Here is a 13,944-nt window from a genome sequence, read left to right on the forward strand (position 1 = left end):
AAAATAACAATCGTCTGCAGTCATACAGCGAATATATGCCACCCCTAAGCGCACAGAGCTGGATGATATTTTGTATTTATTTATGGGACTCTCAATCACGGCCAGTTGTGATACAGCCTGGAATCGAACCAGGGTCTGTAGTGACACCTCTAGCACTGAGATGCAGTGCCTTAGACTGACGCGTCACTCCAGAGCCCAATATTGCCAAAATCTATATTACGATAAATTTAACAATAAGCACCACGGATTTTTTATTTCTAGTTTGATTGTTGTAGCCATACATTTTACCATTAACAATAACCCATATTAGCAAACCCATTTAATTGGCTCCGGATTGGCGCAGGCATGGCATCTCAGTGCTAGAGGTGTCACCTGGTTCAATCCCGGGCTGTATCACAAGCGGCATGATCAGGAGTCCCATAGGGCGGCACACAATTGTCCCAGTGTCGTCCGGGTTAGGGTAGGATAGGGTCTGGCCAGGGTAGGTCGTCATTGTAAAATAAGAATTTGTTCTTAACTTAATTTTTTTATTTCACATTTATTTAACCAGGTAGGCTAGTTGAGAACAAGTTCTCATTTACAACTGCGACCTGGCCAAGATAAAGCAAAGCAGTGCGACACAAACAACAATACAGAGTTACACATGGAATAAACAAACATACAGTCAATAATACAATAGAAAAAGTCTTTATACAGTGTGTGCAAATGAGGAAGGATAAGGGAGGGAAGGCAAAAAATAGGCCATAGTGGCAAAATAATTACAATATAGCAATTAAACACTGGAGTGACAGATGTGCAGAAGATGAATGTGCAAGTAGAGATACTGGGGTGCAAAGGAGCAAAATAAATAACAGTATGGGGATGAGGTAGTTGGATGGGCTATTTAGCTGCTCTGACAGCTGGTGCTTAAAGCTAATGAGGGAGATATGAGTCTCTAGCTTCAGTGATTTTTGCAGTTCGTTCCAGTCATTGGCAGCAGAGAACTGTAAGGAAAGGCAGCCCACGGAGGAATTGGCTTTGGGGGGGACCAGTGAAATATACCTACTGGAGCGCGTGCTACGGGTTTGTGCTGCTATGTTGACCAGCTAACTGACTTGCCTAGTCAAATAAAGGTTAAACAAATGTACTTACATTTCTCTAGTATAGGCTAGTTATTTTTTATTTATATAAGCAAATCAATTGAGAACAAATTCTTATTTACAAGGACGGCCTACCCTGGCCAAACCTGGACGACGCTTGGCCAATTGTGCGCCGCCCTATGGGACTCCCGATCACGCCGGTTGTGATACAGCTCGGGATCGAACCAGAGATACAGTGCGTTAGACCACGTCGCCACTTGGGATATCGTAATGAACAATATCAGAAATGCTCACGATAAGTGTTTGGCCTCCAAATTGTCGGTTTATTTTTCCAGTTCTAACACACGTTTAATTGAATGTTACACTGGTATTGGAGACCATTTAAAAATGTCTACCTCCATTTCATGTAGGTTTAAAATAAGCATCTAAAAGGTTTACAAAATACGCTTTACTTTGTGTTAAGCCAACTCTTAATACTAGTTAATTTATTTTATGATACTTATTTTTGTCAATTATTCATTTTAGGATTAATGTATTTCATTGGAACACAGCATCATGATTGTACATCCTCCAGACCACCAGAGGCTGATGTACACAATTTAGCATTAATAAATTACACCCGTTTCCGGTCCACTTCCTCCCTTGCATTTTGATGGCAACAATTTACTAAGCTTTCTCACCTCAGCGCACCTATTCACCTGTGCCGTATTCCCAGGCTATTTTACTGTGATAAACAGTAAACAATGAAGAAATTTTTCGAGGATATGAAGAAAGATTTAAAATTCAAGTCAGCTGGGCCAGGAAAGAAACTCACAGAAGACGCTAGGTAAACAAACTTTGCGAGCTAACGATAGCTGCTATGCTGTTGTCAGTTTAGTTAATATAATTGACAGTTATATGGTATGTCTAATTCGTAGAGTTGCCTTCACCGGGCCTTGGCCTCAACCGTGACTTGGATGGGCTCCGTTGTTTACTTTTCTAATGTTCAGGACAGGGTGAACCTAGTTCTCAAACTCCAGTCGGCATTCTGCCTTCTCCCTAGTTTTCCCGACAGTTTAAACGTTTAGAATGGTCAATAATCTCTTGCGATAAGGCTTTCGAAACATATGACCCTAATCTTTCGTCACCGAGAAATAATCTTTCAAAAAATATATATATACTCTACTGTAGGAGTTTTACACAGATCCATACGGGTGCCTCCAACGAAACTACACTTCCCGAGTTAAGCTTACACAGGTGTCAGGGGACGCTAATTAGCACAGGTGGTCGCCTCTGGTCTTCCTTCGGTTTTCCGTTAACAAGCGATGTAACATGGAGATATGGCCGTGTGGGAACACCAACCCTATCAAATGTTTATCAATTTAACCCAGCGATTCCCAAACTCAGTGCACGTTTTGGTTTTTGCCCTAACACTACACAGTTGATTCAAATTATCAAAGCTTCATGATTAGTTGATTACTTGAATCAGCTGTGTAGTGTTAGGGCAAAAACCAAAACGTGCAGCGAGTTGGGAAACCCTTATTTTAACTTTCTTAATTAAATTATTTCTTGCTTATATTTAAAATAAAGTCTTATGTTTACAAAACCGTACCGCAAGCGACGGGTGTTAATTGTCAGACTGAGCAAAGGGGCCCATATAGAAGACATCTTCGTCCAATGACTCTTTTGTCTAATGTAATGGAACTGAGAGTCATGATCAAAGACTAGGGTGCAACCCCTTGTGAGTGTAGATGGCTATATAACTTTATAAGTCACATCTTGCAGTCAAATGTTGAATGTGTCCCCTGCAGCTCCAAGCCCCAAGTGGTGCAGAGCAGTGGCCCTGCCAAGCACTGTTATGCTGCGCCTACTGAAGGAGCTCAGAAGGCAGGGGCTGCAGCCTTGGCCAGGATCGAGGGGCAGCCACGCCCACGGGTACAAACCTCACAGGATGTCATCCGGCTCCAGGGTGAGCTAGATACCTACACTACTGGTCAAAAGTTTTAGAACACCTACTCATTCAAGGGTTTTTCTTTATTTTTACTATTTTCCACAGTGTAGAATAATAGTGAAGATATCAAAACTATGAATAACACATATGGAATAATGTAGTAACCAAAAAAGGGATAAACAAATCAAAATATATTTGAGATTCTTCAAAGCAGTCACCCTTTGCCTTGATGCCAGTTTTGCACACACTTGGCATTCTCTCAACCAGCTTCACCTGGAATGCTTTTCCAACATTCTTGAAGAAGTTTCCACATATGCTGAGCACTTGTTGGCTACTTTTCTGTCACTCTGCGGTCCAACTCATCCCAAACCATCTCAATTTGGTTGGGGGATTGTGGCGGTCAGGTCATCTGATTCAGCACTCCATCACTCTCCTTCGTGAAATAGCCCTTACACAGCCGGGAGGGGTCATTGTCCTGTTGAAAAACAAATGATAGTCCCACTAAGCCCAAACCAGATGGGATGGCATATCACTCCAGAATGCTGTGGTAGCCATGCTGGTTGTGTGCCTTGAATTCGAAATCACAGACAGTGTCAACAGCAAAGCACCCCCACACCATAACACCACCTCCTCCATGCTTTACGGTGGGAAATACACAAGCGGAGATCATCCGTTCACCAACACAGTGTCTCACAAAGACATGGCAGTTGGAACCAAAAATCTCAAATTTGGACTCCAGACCAAAGGACCAATTTCCACCGTTCTAAAATCCATTGTTCATGTTTCTTGGCCCAAGCAAGTCTCTTCTTCTTCTTATTATTTTTATTCCACCGTTAACCAGGTAGGCCAGTTGAGAACAAGTTCTCATTTACAGCTGCGACCTGGCCAAGATAAAGCAAAGCAGTGCGACACAAACAACACAGAGTTACACATGGAATAAACAAACGTACAGTCAATAACACAATAGAAAAAGTCTATATACAGTGTGTGCAAATTAAGTAAGATTAGGGAGGTAAGGCAATAAATAGGCCATAGTGGTGAAATAATTACAATTTAGCAATTAAACACTGGAGTGATAGATGTGCAGAAGATGAATGTGCAAGTAGAGATACTGGGGTGCAAAGGAAAAAAATAATAATATGGGGATGAGGTAGTTGGGTGGCTATTTACAGATGGGCTATGTACAGGTGCAATGATCTGCAAGCTGCTCTGACAGCTGATGCTTAAAGTGAGTGATGGATATATGAGTCTCCAGCTTCAGTGATTTTTGCAGTTCGTTCCAGTCATTGGCAGCAGAGAACTGGAAGGAAAGGAGTTGGCTTTGGGGGTGACCAGTGAAATATACCTGCTGGAGAGCGTGCTGCGAGTGGGTGCTGCTATGGTGACCAGTGAGCTGAAATAAGGTGGGGCTTTACCTAGCAAAGACTTATAGATGACCTGGAGCCAGTGGGTTTGGCAACGAATATGAAGCGAGGGCCAGCCAACGAGAGCATACAGGTCGCAGTGGTGAGTAGTATATGGGGCTTTGTTGACAAAACGGATGGCACTGTGATATTCTGCATTCAAATTGCTGAGTAGAGTGTTGGAGGCTATTTTGTAAATGACATCGCCAAAGTCAAGGATTGGTAGGATGGTCAGTTTTACAGGGGTATGTTTGGCAGCATGAGTGAAGGATGCTTTGTAACGAAATTGGAAGCCGATTCTAGATTTAATTTTGGATTGGAGATGCTTAATGTGAGTCTGGAAGGAGAGTTTACAGTCTAACCAGACACCTAGGTATTTGTATTTGTCCACATATTCTAAGTCAGAACCGTCCAGAATAGTGATGCTGGAAGGGCGGGCAGGTGTGGGCAGCGATCGGCTGAAGAGCATGCATTTAGTTTTACTTGCATTTAAGAGCAGTTGGAGGCCACGGAAGGAGAGTTGTATGGCGTTGAAGCTTGTCTGGAGGTTAGTTAACACAGTGTCCAAAGCAGGGCCAGAAGTATACGGAATGGTGTCATCTGCGTAGAGGTGGATCAGAGAATCACCAGCAGCAAGAGCGACATCATTGATGTATACAGAGAAAAGAGTCAGCCCGAGAATTTAACCCTCTGGCACCCCCATAGAGACTGCCAGAGGTCCGGACAACATGCCCTCCGATTTGACACACTGAACTCTATCGGAGAAGTAGTTGGTGAACCAGGCGAGGCAGTAATTTGAGAAACCAAGGCTGTTGAGTCTGCCTATAAGAATGCAGTGATTGACAGAGTCGAAAGCCTTGGCCAGGTCGATGAATACAGCTGCACAGTATTGTCTTTTATCGATGGCGGTTATGATATTGTTTAGGACCTTGAGCGTGGCTGAGGTGCACCCATGACCAGCTCGGAAGCCAGATTGCGTAGCGGAGAAGGTACGGTGAGATTCGAAATGGTCGGTGATCTGTTTGTTAACTTGGCTTTCGAAGACCTTAGAAAGGCAGGGTGTTCTTTAGTAGTGGTTTCTTTGCAGCAATTCGACCATGAAGTCCTGATTCACGCAGTCTCCTCTGAACAGTTGATGTTGAGATGTGTCTGTTACTTGAACTCTGTTGAAGCATTTATTTGGGCTGCAATTTCTGAGGCTGGTAACTCTAATGAACTTATCCTCTGCAGCAGAGCTACCTCTGGGTCTTCCATTCCTGTGGCGGTCCTCATGAGAGACAGTTTCATCATAGCGCTTGATGGTTTTTGCGACTACACTTAAAGAAACTTTCAAAGTTCTTGAAATGTTCCGTATTGACTGACCTTCATGTCTTAAAGTAATGATGGACTGTCGTTTCTCTTTGCTTATTTGAGCTGTTCTTGCCATAATATGGACCAGGTCTTTTACCAAATAGGGCTATCTTCTGTACCACCCCTACTTGTCACAACACAACTGATTGGCTCAAACGCATTAAGGAAAGAAATTCAACAAATTAACTTGTAACAAGGCACACCTGTTAATTGAAATTCATTCCAGGTGACTACCTCATGAAGCTGGTCAAGAGAATGCCAAGCATCTGCAAAGCGGTCAAGGCAAAGGGTGGCTAGTTTGAAGAATCTCAAATATAAAATAGATTTTGATTTGTTTAACACTTTTTTATTATTTTTTTGGTTACTACATGAATCCATATGTGTTATTTCATAGTTTTGGTGACTTCACTATTATTCTACAATGTAGAAAATAGTACAAATAAAGAAAAACTGAATGAGTAGGTGTTCTAAAACTTTTGACTGGTAGTGTATGCATCCAAGAACTGCTGCTTAATGACTGATGATGTTGTCAAGACTGTGCAGGTGTTTCACAGCAGTAGTCAGAAATAAATCATCAGAAATAAAGAATTGGGTTGTGGGTAATGGTCTTTAATAATTTTTCACAGTGAAAAGAGAGCTTGAGGCAGAAGCTGCAGCAGTAGCTGGGAAGGAAAAGACAACAGCTGTTGAGGCAAGGAATACATTAAATCAATTAACTTTCCTTTACTGTTGCTCACAAAGAAATTATTTGTGTGACGACTGCCATTGAGTTGTCTGTCATTTATCGCTAGTATATGTAATCTTTTACAGGGCTCCAATGTTAAGGATCTGGCATTTCTCTCAGTAACAGGTGTGTATTTCACCTGCCCGCTTACTGGAGCCACCTTAACTAAGAGCGAGAGAGATGTGCACATTAAAGCGGCCATTTTCATGGTAGGTCCGGAAGTGATTCTCATTTTTAAAGTCGTATGATATCATGATTGCATAATTTTCATGATCTGATTTTGAAATGAAGTATTGATGTAAAAAGTCTTAGCACTAATTTGCCACAAACCATCCTTTTTGATTAGTATGGTCCTGACTACACATGATTAACCTCGTCTTGTCCAACAGCGGTTTGAAGAGGATGCAGTGGAGGCTTCCATTATGATGGTTCATACCTTCAACAAGGACAGGGAGAAAGTCAAGGCTGCAGTGGACATCATAAGCAAGTGAGAAACATGGAGGGGGATGGAACCGTCCTATAATTAAGCAATAAGGCACGAGGGTGTGTGGTATATGACCAATATACCACGGTTAAGGGCTGTTCTTATGCGCAATGCGGAGTGCCTGGACACAGCCCTTAGCCGTGGTATATTGGCCATATATCACAAACTCCAGAGGTGCCTTATTGCTATTATAAACTGGTTACCAACTTAATTAGAGCAGTAAAAACAAATGTTTTGTCATACTTGTGGTATACGGTCTGATATACCACGACTGTCAGCCAATCAGCATTCAGGTCTCGAACCACCCAGTTTAGAATGTGTGATATTCACTCGGTGGCCAGTTTTTTAGGTACACCCATCTAGTACCGGGTTATATCCCCCTTTGCCTCCAGAACAACCTGAATTATTTGGGGCATGGACACGTGGCTCAATTGGTATCAAGGGACTTAATGTGTGTGCCAGGAAAACATTCTCCACACCATTACACCACCACCAGCCTATACCGTTGATATCAGGCAGGATGGGGCCACGGACTTATGCTACTTATGACAAATCCTGACTCTGCAATCAGCATGATGCAACAGGAACCGGGATCCGTCGGACCAGGCAACGTTTATACACTCCTCAATTGTCCAGTGTTGGTGATCACGTACCCACTGGTGCCACTTCTTCTTGTTTTTAGCTGATAGGAGTTGAACTCAGTGTGGTTGTCTGCTGCAATAGCCCATCCATGACAAGGACTGACAAGTTGTGTGTCCTAGATGTTGTTCTGCACACCACTGTTGTACTACGCCATTATTTGCCTGTTTGTGGCCCGCCTGTTAGCTTGCACAATTATTTCCATGCTCCTTTGACCTTTCATCAACAAGCTGTTTTCGCCCACAGGATTGCTGCTGACTGGATGTTTATTTTTCCCCCCGCACCATTCTCTGTAAACCCTAGACACTGTATGTGAAAAGCCCAGGAGGCCATCCATTTTTGAGATACAGGATCTGGCGCGCATGGCAATGACGTTCATATCACGCTCAAAGTTTCTTTATATAGTAGGCCACGTGACTTACTGTCTGTAGGAGCGAACCATTTGTGTGAACGGAGTGGTGTACCGAATAAACTGGCCACTGAGTGTACATTGTCACATTGACAAGAATTCACGCAATGAGTGTCTTGACACCCCATCATTTTCCCCCCATCTTGTCAGGTACATTGAAAACATCTGTAAGAACCCAACAGAGGAGAAGTACAGGAAGATCAAACTTAGCAACAAGGTGTTCCAGGTATATTTGAGCAGTGGTGAAAAAATACTTGAGTACTACTTACGTAGTTTTTTTTATCTGTACTTCACTATTTATATTTTTTTACAACTTTTACATCACTACATTCCTAAAGAAAAGATTGTACTTTTTCTCCATACATTTTCCCTGTCAACCAAAAGTACTTGTTACATTTTGAATGCTTAGCAGGACAGGAAAATTGTCATTCACAGACTTATCAAGAGAACACGTGGTCATCCCTACGGCCTCTGGTCTGGTGGACTCACTAAACACATGCATCTTTTGTAAATAAAGTCCAAGTGTAGGATTGTGCCCGTGGCTATTCGTAAATTAAAAATAAAAATGGTGCCGTCTGCTTTACTTAATATAAGGAATTTTAAATTATTTATACTGTTATTTTTGATACTTAAGTATATTTTATCAATTACATTTACTTTTGATACTTAAGTGTATTTAAAACCAAATACTTTTAGACTTGTAGTCAAGTAGTATTTTACTGGGTGACTTTCACTTTTACTTTAGTCATTTTCTATTAAGGTACAGTATCTATACTTTTACTCAAGTATGAGACTTGGACACTTTTTCCCACCACTGTATTTGAGACATGTGGAGGGTAATGTGAGACTCAATGTTTTCTGTCGATGTGGTCCATTCACTGGTCTCTTTCTCCCTGTCTGATCTCTCTCTCTCCGTAGGAAAAGGTAAAGACTGTGGAGGGTAGTCGGGAGTTCTTGGAAGCTATGGGCTTTCAGAGCATCATGCTGGATGTGGAAGGACAAGGTAAACCCATTCAAATGCAGTCTATGCTTCCTATTGTCTGTGTGGCCTAGTATGCTTCTGCAGAGGCGTACTGTACTATAGGGGGTACCAGGGGTAAGTGGTTGGATTGCATTTGGGGAATTGATTAGCTGATTGTCTTCCTTTCCCAGAGGAGAGTGAGGAGTTCCTGGTGCTGATGGAGCATGACCCAGAATCCCTGGAGGTGATGAAGGAGAGTAGGGACCGGCTACAGAGGGGAGAGCCAGTCAGAGCCCAGCTGGACCACCAGCCCCAGGCCTTCAGACCCTCCCTCAACGCCATGCGCTTCGAACTTCCCCCAGAGTTCTACAACCTCACTGCAGAAGAGCTCAAGAGGGAGCAGCAGCAAAAGTATGGACTCATACTTTAAAGCTGCAATATGTAACTTTTTGAGCAACCTGGCCAAATTCACATAGAAATGTGTGTTATAGATCTGTCATTCCCATTGAAAGCAAGTCTAAGAAACGGTAGACCTGTTATATGTGCGCTATTTCTTTGCTGTGGCAGGGGTTATGGAAGCTGTAGGTAGGCACGGTGATTTGAGCTATTCGATTGGCCAGCGCCGTATGCTCACTCGATTTAGCCACAGATCTCCCGGTCCGCCAGGTCGCCAAGTTTGTCTTTTCAGACGAATGGAATGGTTGAAAATGAGAACACTTTGCCTACCCGGTGCACAAGGCTTGCGAATCAAGTGTACCAACCGCGCAACATGAAGAAAAAAAGGAACGCAAGCCTTTATCGTTGGCTTTTCTACAGAAATGTTTGGTGATTGACCACTCGGTCACGATCAACCAGTTGATGACCACAGCTCTACACTATACTTGTTTAGTCACATAAACAGAAAGGATTAGAATATTAGCAACCAGGAAATGGCGGAGTGATTTCTGCATCGTGCATCTTTAAGAGATTAATTTATTGTATAAAATGATTACTGTATTAGTGTTAGTAGGGTTCACTTGGTTAGTGCACATGACGTGTATTCTTGTTGGGGGGGTTTTCCAGTTATGTCTTTTGTGTTAAGGTGCATTCTTGGTGGTTGTGTGGTATTCAGGAACGAGGTGGTGGACAAGAACGCTATGCTGCGTACCAAGGCCATGCGGGAGAGAGAGGAGCAGAGGGAGAGGAGGAAGTACAATTACACCCTGCTGAGAGTACGACTGCCTGATGGAAACATACTGCAGGGTCTGTATCTGCCAACAAACACCTACTTTAATGTGATAAGCAGATGTATAAACAAGATATGAGCAAATAAGCTCGTTGACATGGATAGTCATTTGTATGTATATTTGGCAGTAGCCTCTGAATTTGATTGCAGTGTTGAAGTCTGTCTCAATATACAGTTGAAGTCGGAGGTTTACATACACTTAGGTTGGAGTCATTAAAACTGGTTTTTCAACCACTCCACAAATTTCTTGTAAACAAACTGTAGTTTTGGCAAGTCGGTTAGGACATCTACTTTGTGCATAACACAAGTAATTTTTCCAACAATTGTTTACAGATTATTTCACTTATAATTCACTGTATCACAATTCCAGTGGGTCAGAAGTTTACATACACTAAGTTGACTGTGCCTTTCAACAGCTTGGAAAATTCCAGAAAATGATGTCATGGTTTTAGAAGCTTCTGATAGGCTAATTGACATAATTTGAGTCAATTGTAGGTGTACCTGTGGATGTATTTCAAGGCCTACCTTAAAATTCAGTGCCTCTTTGCTTGACATCATAGGAAAATCAAAAGACATCACATAAATTGTAAACCTCCACAAGTCTGGTTCATCCTTGAGAGCAATTTCCAAACGCCTGAAGGTACCACGTTCATCTGTACAAACAATAGTACGCAAGTATAAAAAGGGGGGAGGCTTGCAAGCCGAAAAACACCATCCCAACCGTGAAGCATGGGGGTGGCAGCATCATGTTGTGGGGGTGCTTTGCTGCAGAAGGGACTGGTGCACTTCACAAAATAGATGGCATCATGACGAAGGAAAATTATGTGGATATATTGAAGCAACATCTCAAGACATCAGTCAGGAAGTTAAAGCTTGGTCGCAAATGGGTCTTCCAAATGCACAATGACCCCAAGCATACTTCCAAAGTTGTCGTCAAAATGGCTTAAGGACAACAAAGTGGCCATCACAAAGCCCTGACCTCAATCCCATAGAATATGTGTGGGCAGAACTGAAAAAGCGTGTGCGAGCAAAGAGGCCTACAAACCTGACTCAGTTACACCAGCTCTGTCAGGAGGAATGGGCCAAAATTCACCCAACATATTGTGGGAAGCTTGTGGAAGGCTACCTGAAACGTTTGACCCAAGTTCAACAATTTAAAGGCAATGCTACCAAATACTAATTGAGTGTATGTAAACTCCTGACCCACTAGGAATGTGATGAGAGAAATAAAAGCTGAAATAAATCATTCTCTCTGCTATTATTCTGACATTTCATTCTTAAAATAAAGTGGTGATCCTAACTGACCTAAGACAGGCAATTTCTACTAGATTTAAATGTCAGAAATTGTGAAAAACTGAATGTAAACTTCTGACTTCAACTGTACCTTATATCTTCTTATAGTTGTATCCTCTTGTTACCTTTACTCAACTTGTATTGGCTTGCTAATGACTCTCTTATCACACATTATGCCCTTCAGGCACTTTCCTGGCCTGGGACAAGGTGTCTGTGCTCTTCCAGTTTGTGCGGAACTCCTTGGTAGATGGCTGGCAGCCATTTGAGCTGGTGGCGCCTGGAGGACACAAACTCCAGGAGGACCAAGAGGTGGCCCTGAATGAATGTAGCCTGGTAAGCAGAGACACACAGTATTGTCAGAAATGTACATGTCAGGCAAAATAAACAATTCCATCCATTTACTTTTGTTGTACAAAGGGACGGTTCTGATTTATGTCTGTCTCTCTTGGAGGTCCCTGCGGTTCTGCTGACGTTTTCCTGGGATGCCGCAGTGCAAGCGGATATTGCGGCTGGCGGTGGAAAGAGCCCTGCACTCCTCAAGCCAGAGCTACTGGAGAATATTCAGACCCTTAGCTGAGCAGAAGCTGTTTGTCCCTGGGTCTCCTACCCCTCCCAGGTTGGAGATGACACCTTCATCCCCAAACCACATTTAAGGCTGTAGAAATAACTACTAATCCATTAAAGAACGAGAGATGGGGGGGAAGAGACAAACGCCATGCAGTGTTTTTTGTATTGTACCCTGAATGTAGGATGAGGACTGTGAAATGGCTCCCTTACACCTACGGTTAGGTAATCAGTCACCTTAGCATGGTATGACACCCCATTCTGCTCTTCTCCAACATAAATCCTGGTTTTACAACAAATATTCAGATATAGTTATAGCTTTACGTGTGAGTGGTGGACCACACTGCCCGTCTAGTGGTTAGGATTCAGTAGCTGTTTTTTGTGAGCCAGACCAGCTGTGGACTACAATGTATAATAGTTATTGGTTAAGCCATTTTATTTAAGCTGGAGCCTGTAATATTGTATTTGAGATTAGCAGCACTTTTTAAGGTTGCAGCAGCAAACATGTCAAATTATACCTTTAAAAGTGAAGGTTACTGGACAGAGCTGATGTTAGAAGCTCCCTTTGTCATTGAATAGGAGGGCAAAAGGGTTTTGTCAAAGCAGTTACTACTTGGCTAATTTCATTCGATTCCTCTAAATTGTCAGCAACATGGAAATCTGTTTGATAGTGGAGGTTTGTTTTTGGTTTTGTACTGTATGTAATCAACACTTGAGACCAACAATGAGCTGAGGTTTGTCCCCAAGTCTTGATCCAGTGCTGGCTGGGATAACAATCTACCTCTCCTTACAGCATCTGTGTAACCTGTGCACTGCACGCAGGCAGCCAAAACTTCTCCAATGTTTCAGTTCAGACATGAACAGCAACACTAGTCATCTCATCACAGCAGCAATTAGCAAAGCTTGTCTCTGTTGATCTATGTACCAAGATGTAAATGTTTTCCAAACCTTGTTTAGGAATCACTTAAATGAAGGTAATGCTCTAAGTATCAAAGCTGAATCATGTGTTTTGTTGCTTTTTAACTTTCGTCAGTATATGTACATAATAGCATGTTAACATTGCTTTATTTAAAGACGAAGTGAGACCTTTAATCATACCTGAAAACTGGGACAGGAAAGCATTCTGAATGTCTTTGCCATTTGCCTTTCATTTTTCAGTGGCAATGTTTTTAATAATGGCCAGCCATTACCTCAAAAAGCACTGTTTAGCAGCCTGAAAAACAGCACCTGCCATATTGAAACCCATTAACAAACCATCCAAGGATGAGTGGTGGGATGTTGATACAGGTCTCCAGATAAGGCGGGGGGAAGGAGGAGGAAGGCATATAAAAGTGCAGTACATTTAAACATTATTTAATTCAACCAGGTTAAGTATTTTATTTTTTAAACAAATGCATATACAGTGGGGAGAAGGGTTTTCCTACTTACAAAGCATGTAGAGGTCTGTAATTTTTATCATAGGTACACTTCAACTGTGAGACCGAATCTAAAACACAAATCCAGAAAATCACGTATGATTTTTAAGTAATTAATTTGCATTTTATTGCATGACATAAGTATTTGATACATCAGAAAAGCAGAACTTAATATTTGGTACAGAAACCTTTGTTTGCAATTACAGAGATCATACGTTTCCTGTAGTTCTTGACCAGGTTTTCACACACTGCAGCAGGGATTTTGGCCCAATCCTCCATACAGACCTTCTCCAGATCCTTCAGGTTTCGGGGCTGTCGCTGGGCAATACGGACTTTCAGCTCCCTCCAAAGATTTTCTATTGGGTTCAGGTCTGGAGACTGGCTAGGCCACTCCAGGACCTTGAGATGCTTCTTACGGAGCCACTCCTTAGTTGCTGTGTGTTTCGGGTCGTTGTCATGCTGGAAGAC

The 13,944-nt window shown here is 42.3% G+C and overlaps 1 protein-coding gene across 1 annotated transcript; it reads left to right on the top strand.

The window, feature by feature from the left end:
- The first annotated feature begins 1,712 nt into the window (after positions 1–1,712).
- Positions 1,713–13,047, top strand: LOC120052459 (UBX domain-containing protein 6-like). Its single transcript, XM_038999380.1, has 11 exons — positions 1,713–1,905; positions 2,870–3,027; positions 6,389–6,453; positions 6,573–6,695; positions 6,876–6,973; positions 8,169–8,244; positions 8,937–9,021; positions 9,171–9,390; positions 10,091–10,221; positions 11,682–11,830; positions 11,949–13,047. Exons 1-11 carry the CDS (start codon positions 1,823–1,825, stop codon positions 12,072–12,074), a joined length of 1,314 nt encoding a protein of 437 aa, XP_038855308.1. The 5' UTR covers positions 1,713–1,822; the 3' UTR covers positions 12,075–13,047.
- Positions 13,048–13,944: the final 897 nt, after the last annotated feature.

This window comes from Salvelinus namaycush, chromosome 8, assembly GCF_016432855.1.
Source record: "Salvelinus namaycush isolate Seneca chromosome 8, SaNama_1.0, whole genome shotgun sequence".
In the NCBI taxonomy this organism is placed as follows: Eukaryota; Metazoa; Chordata; class Actinopteri; order Salmoniformes; family Salmonidae; genus Salvelinus; species Salvelinus namaycush.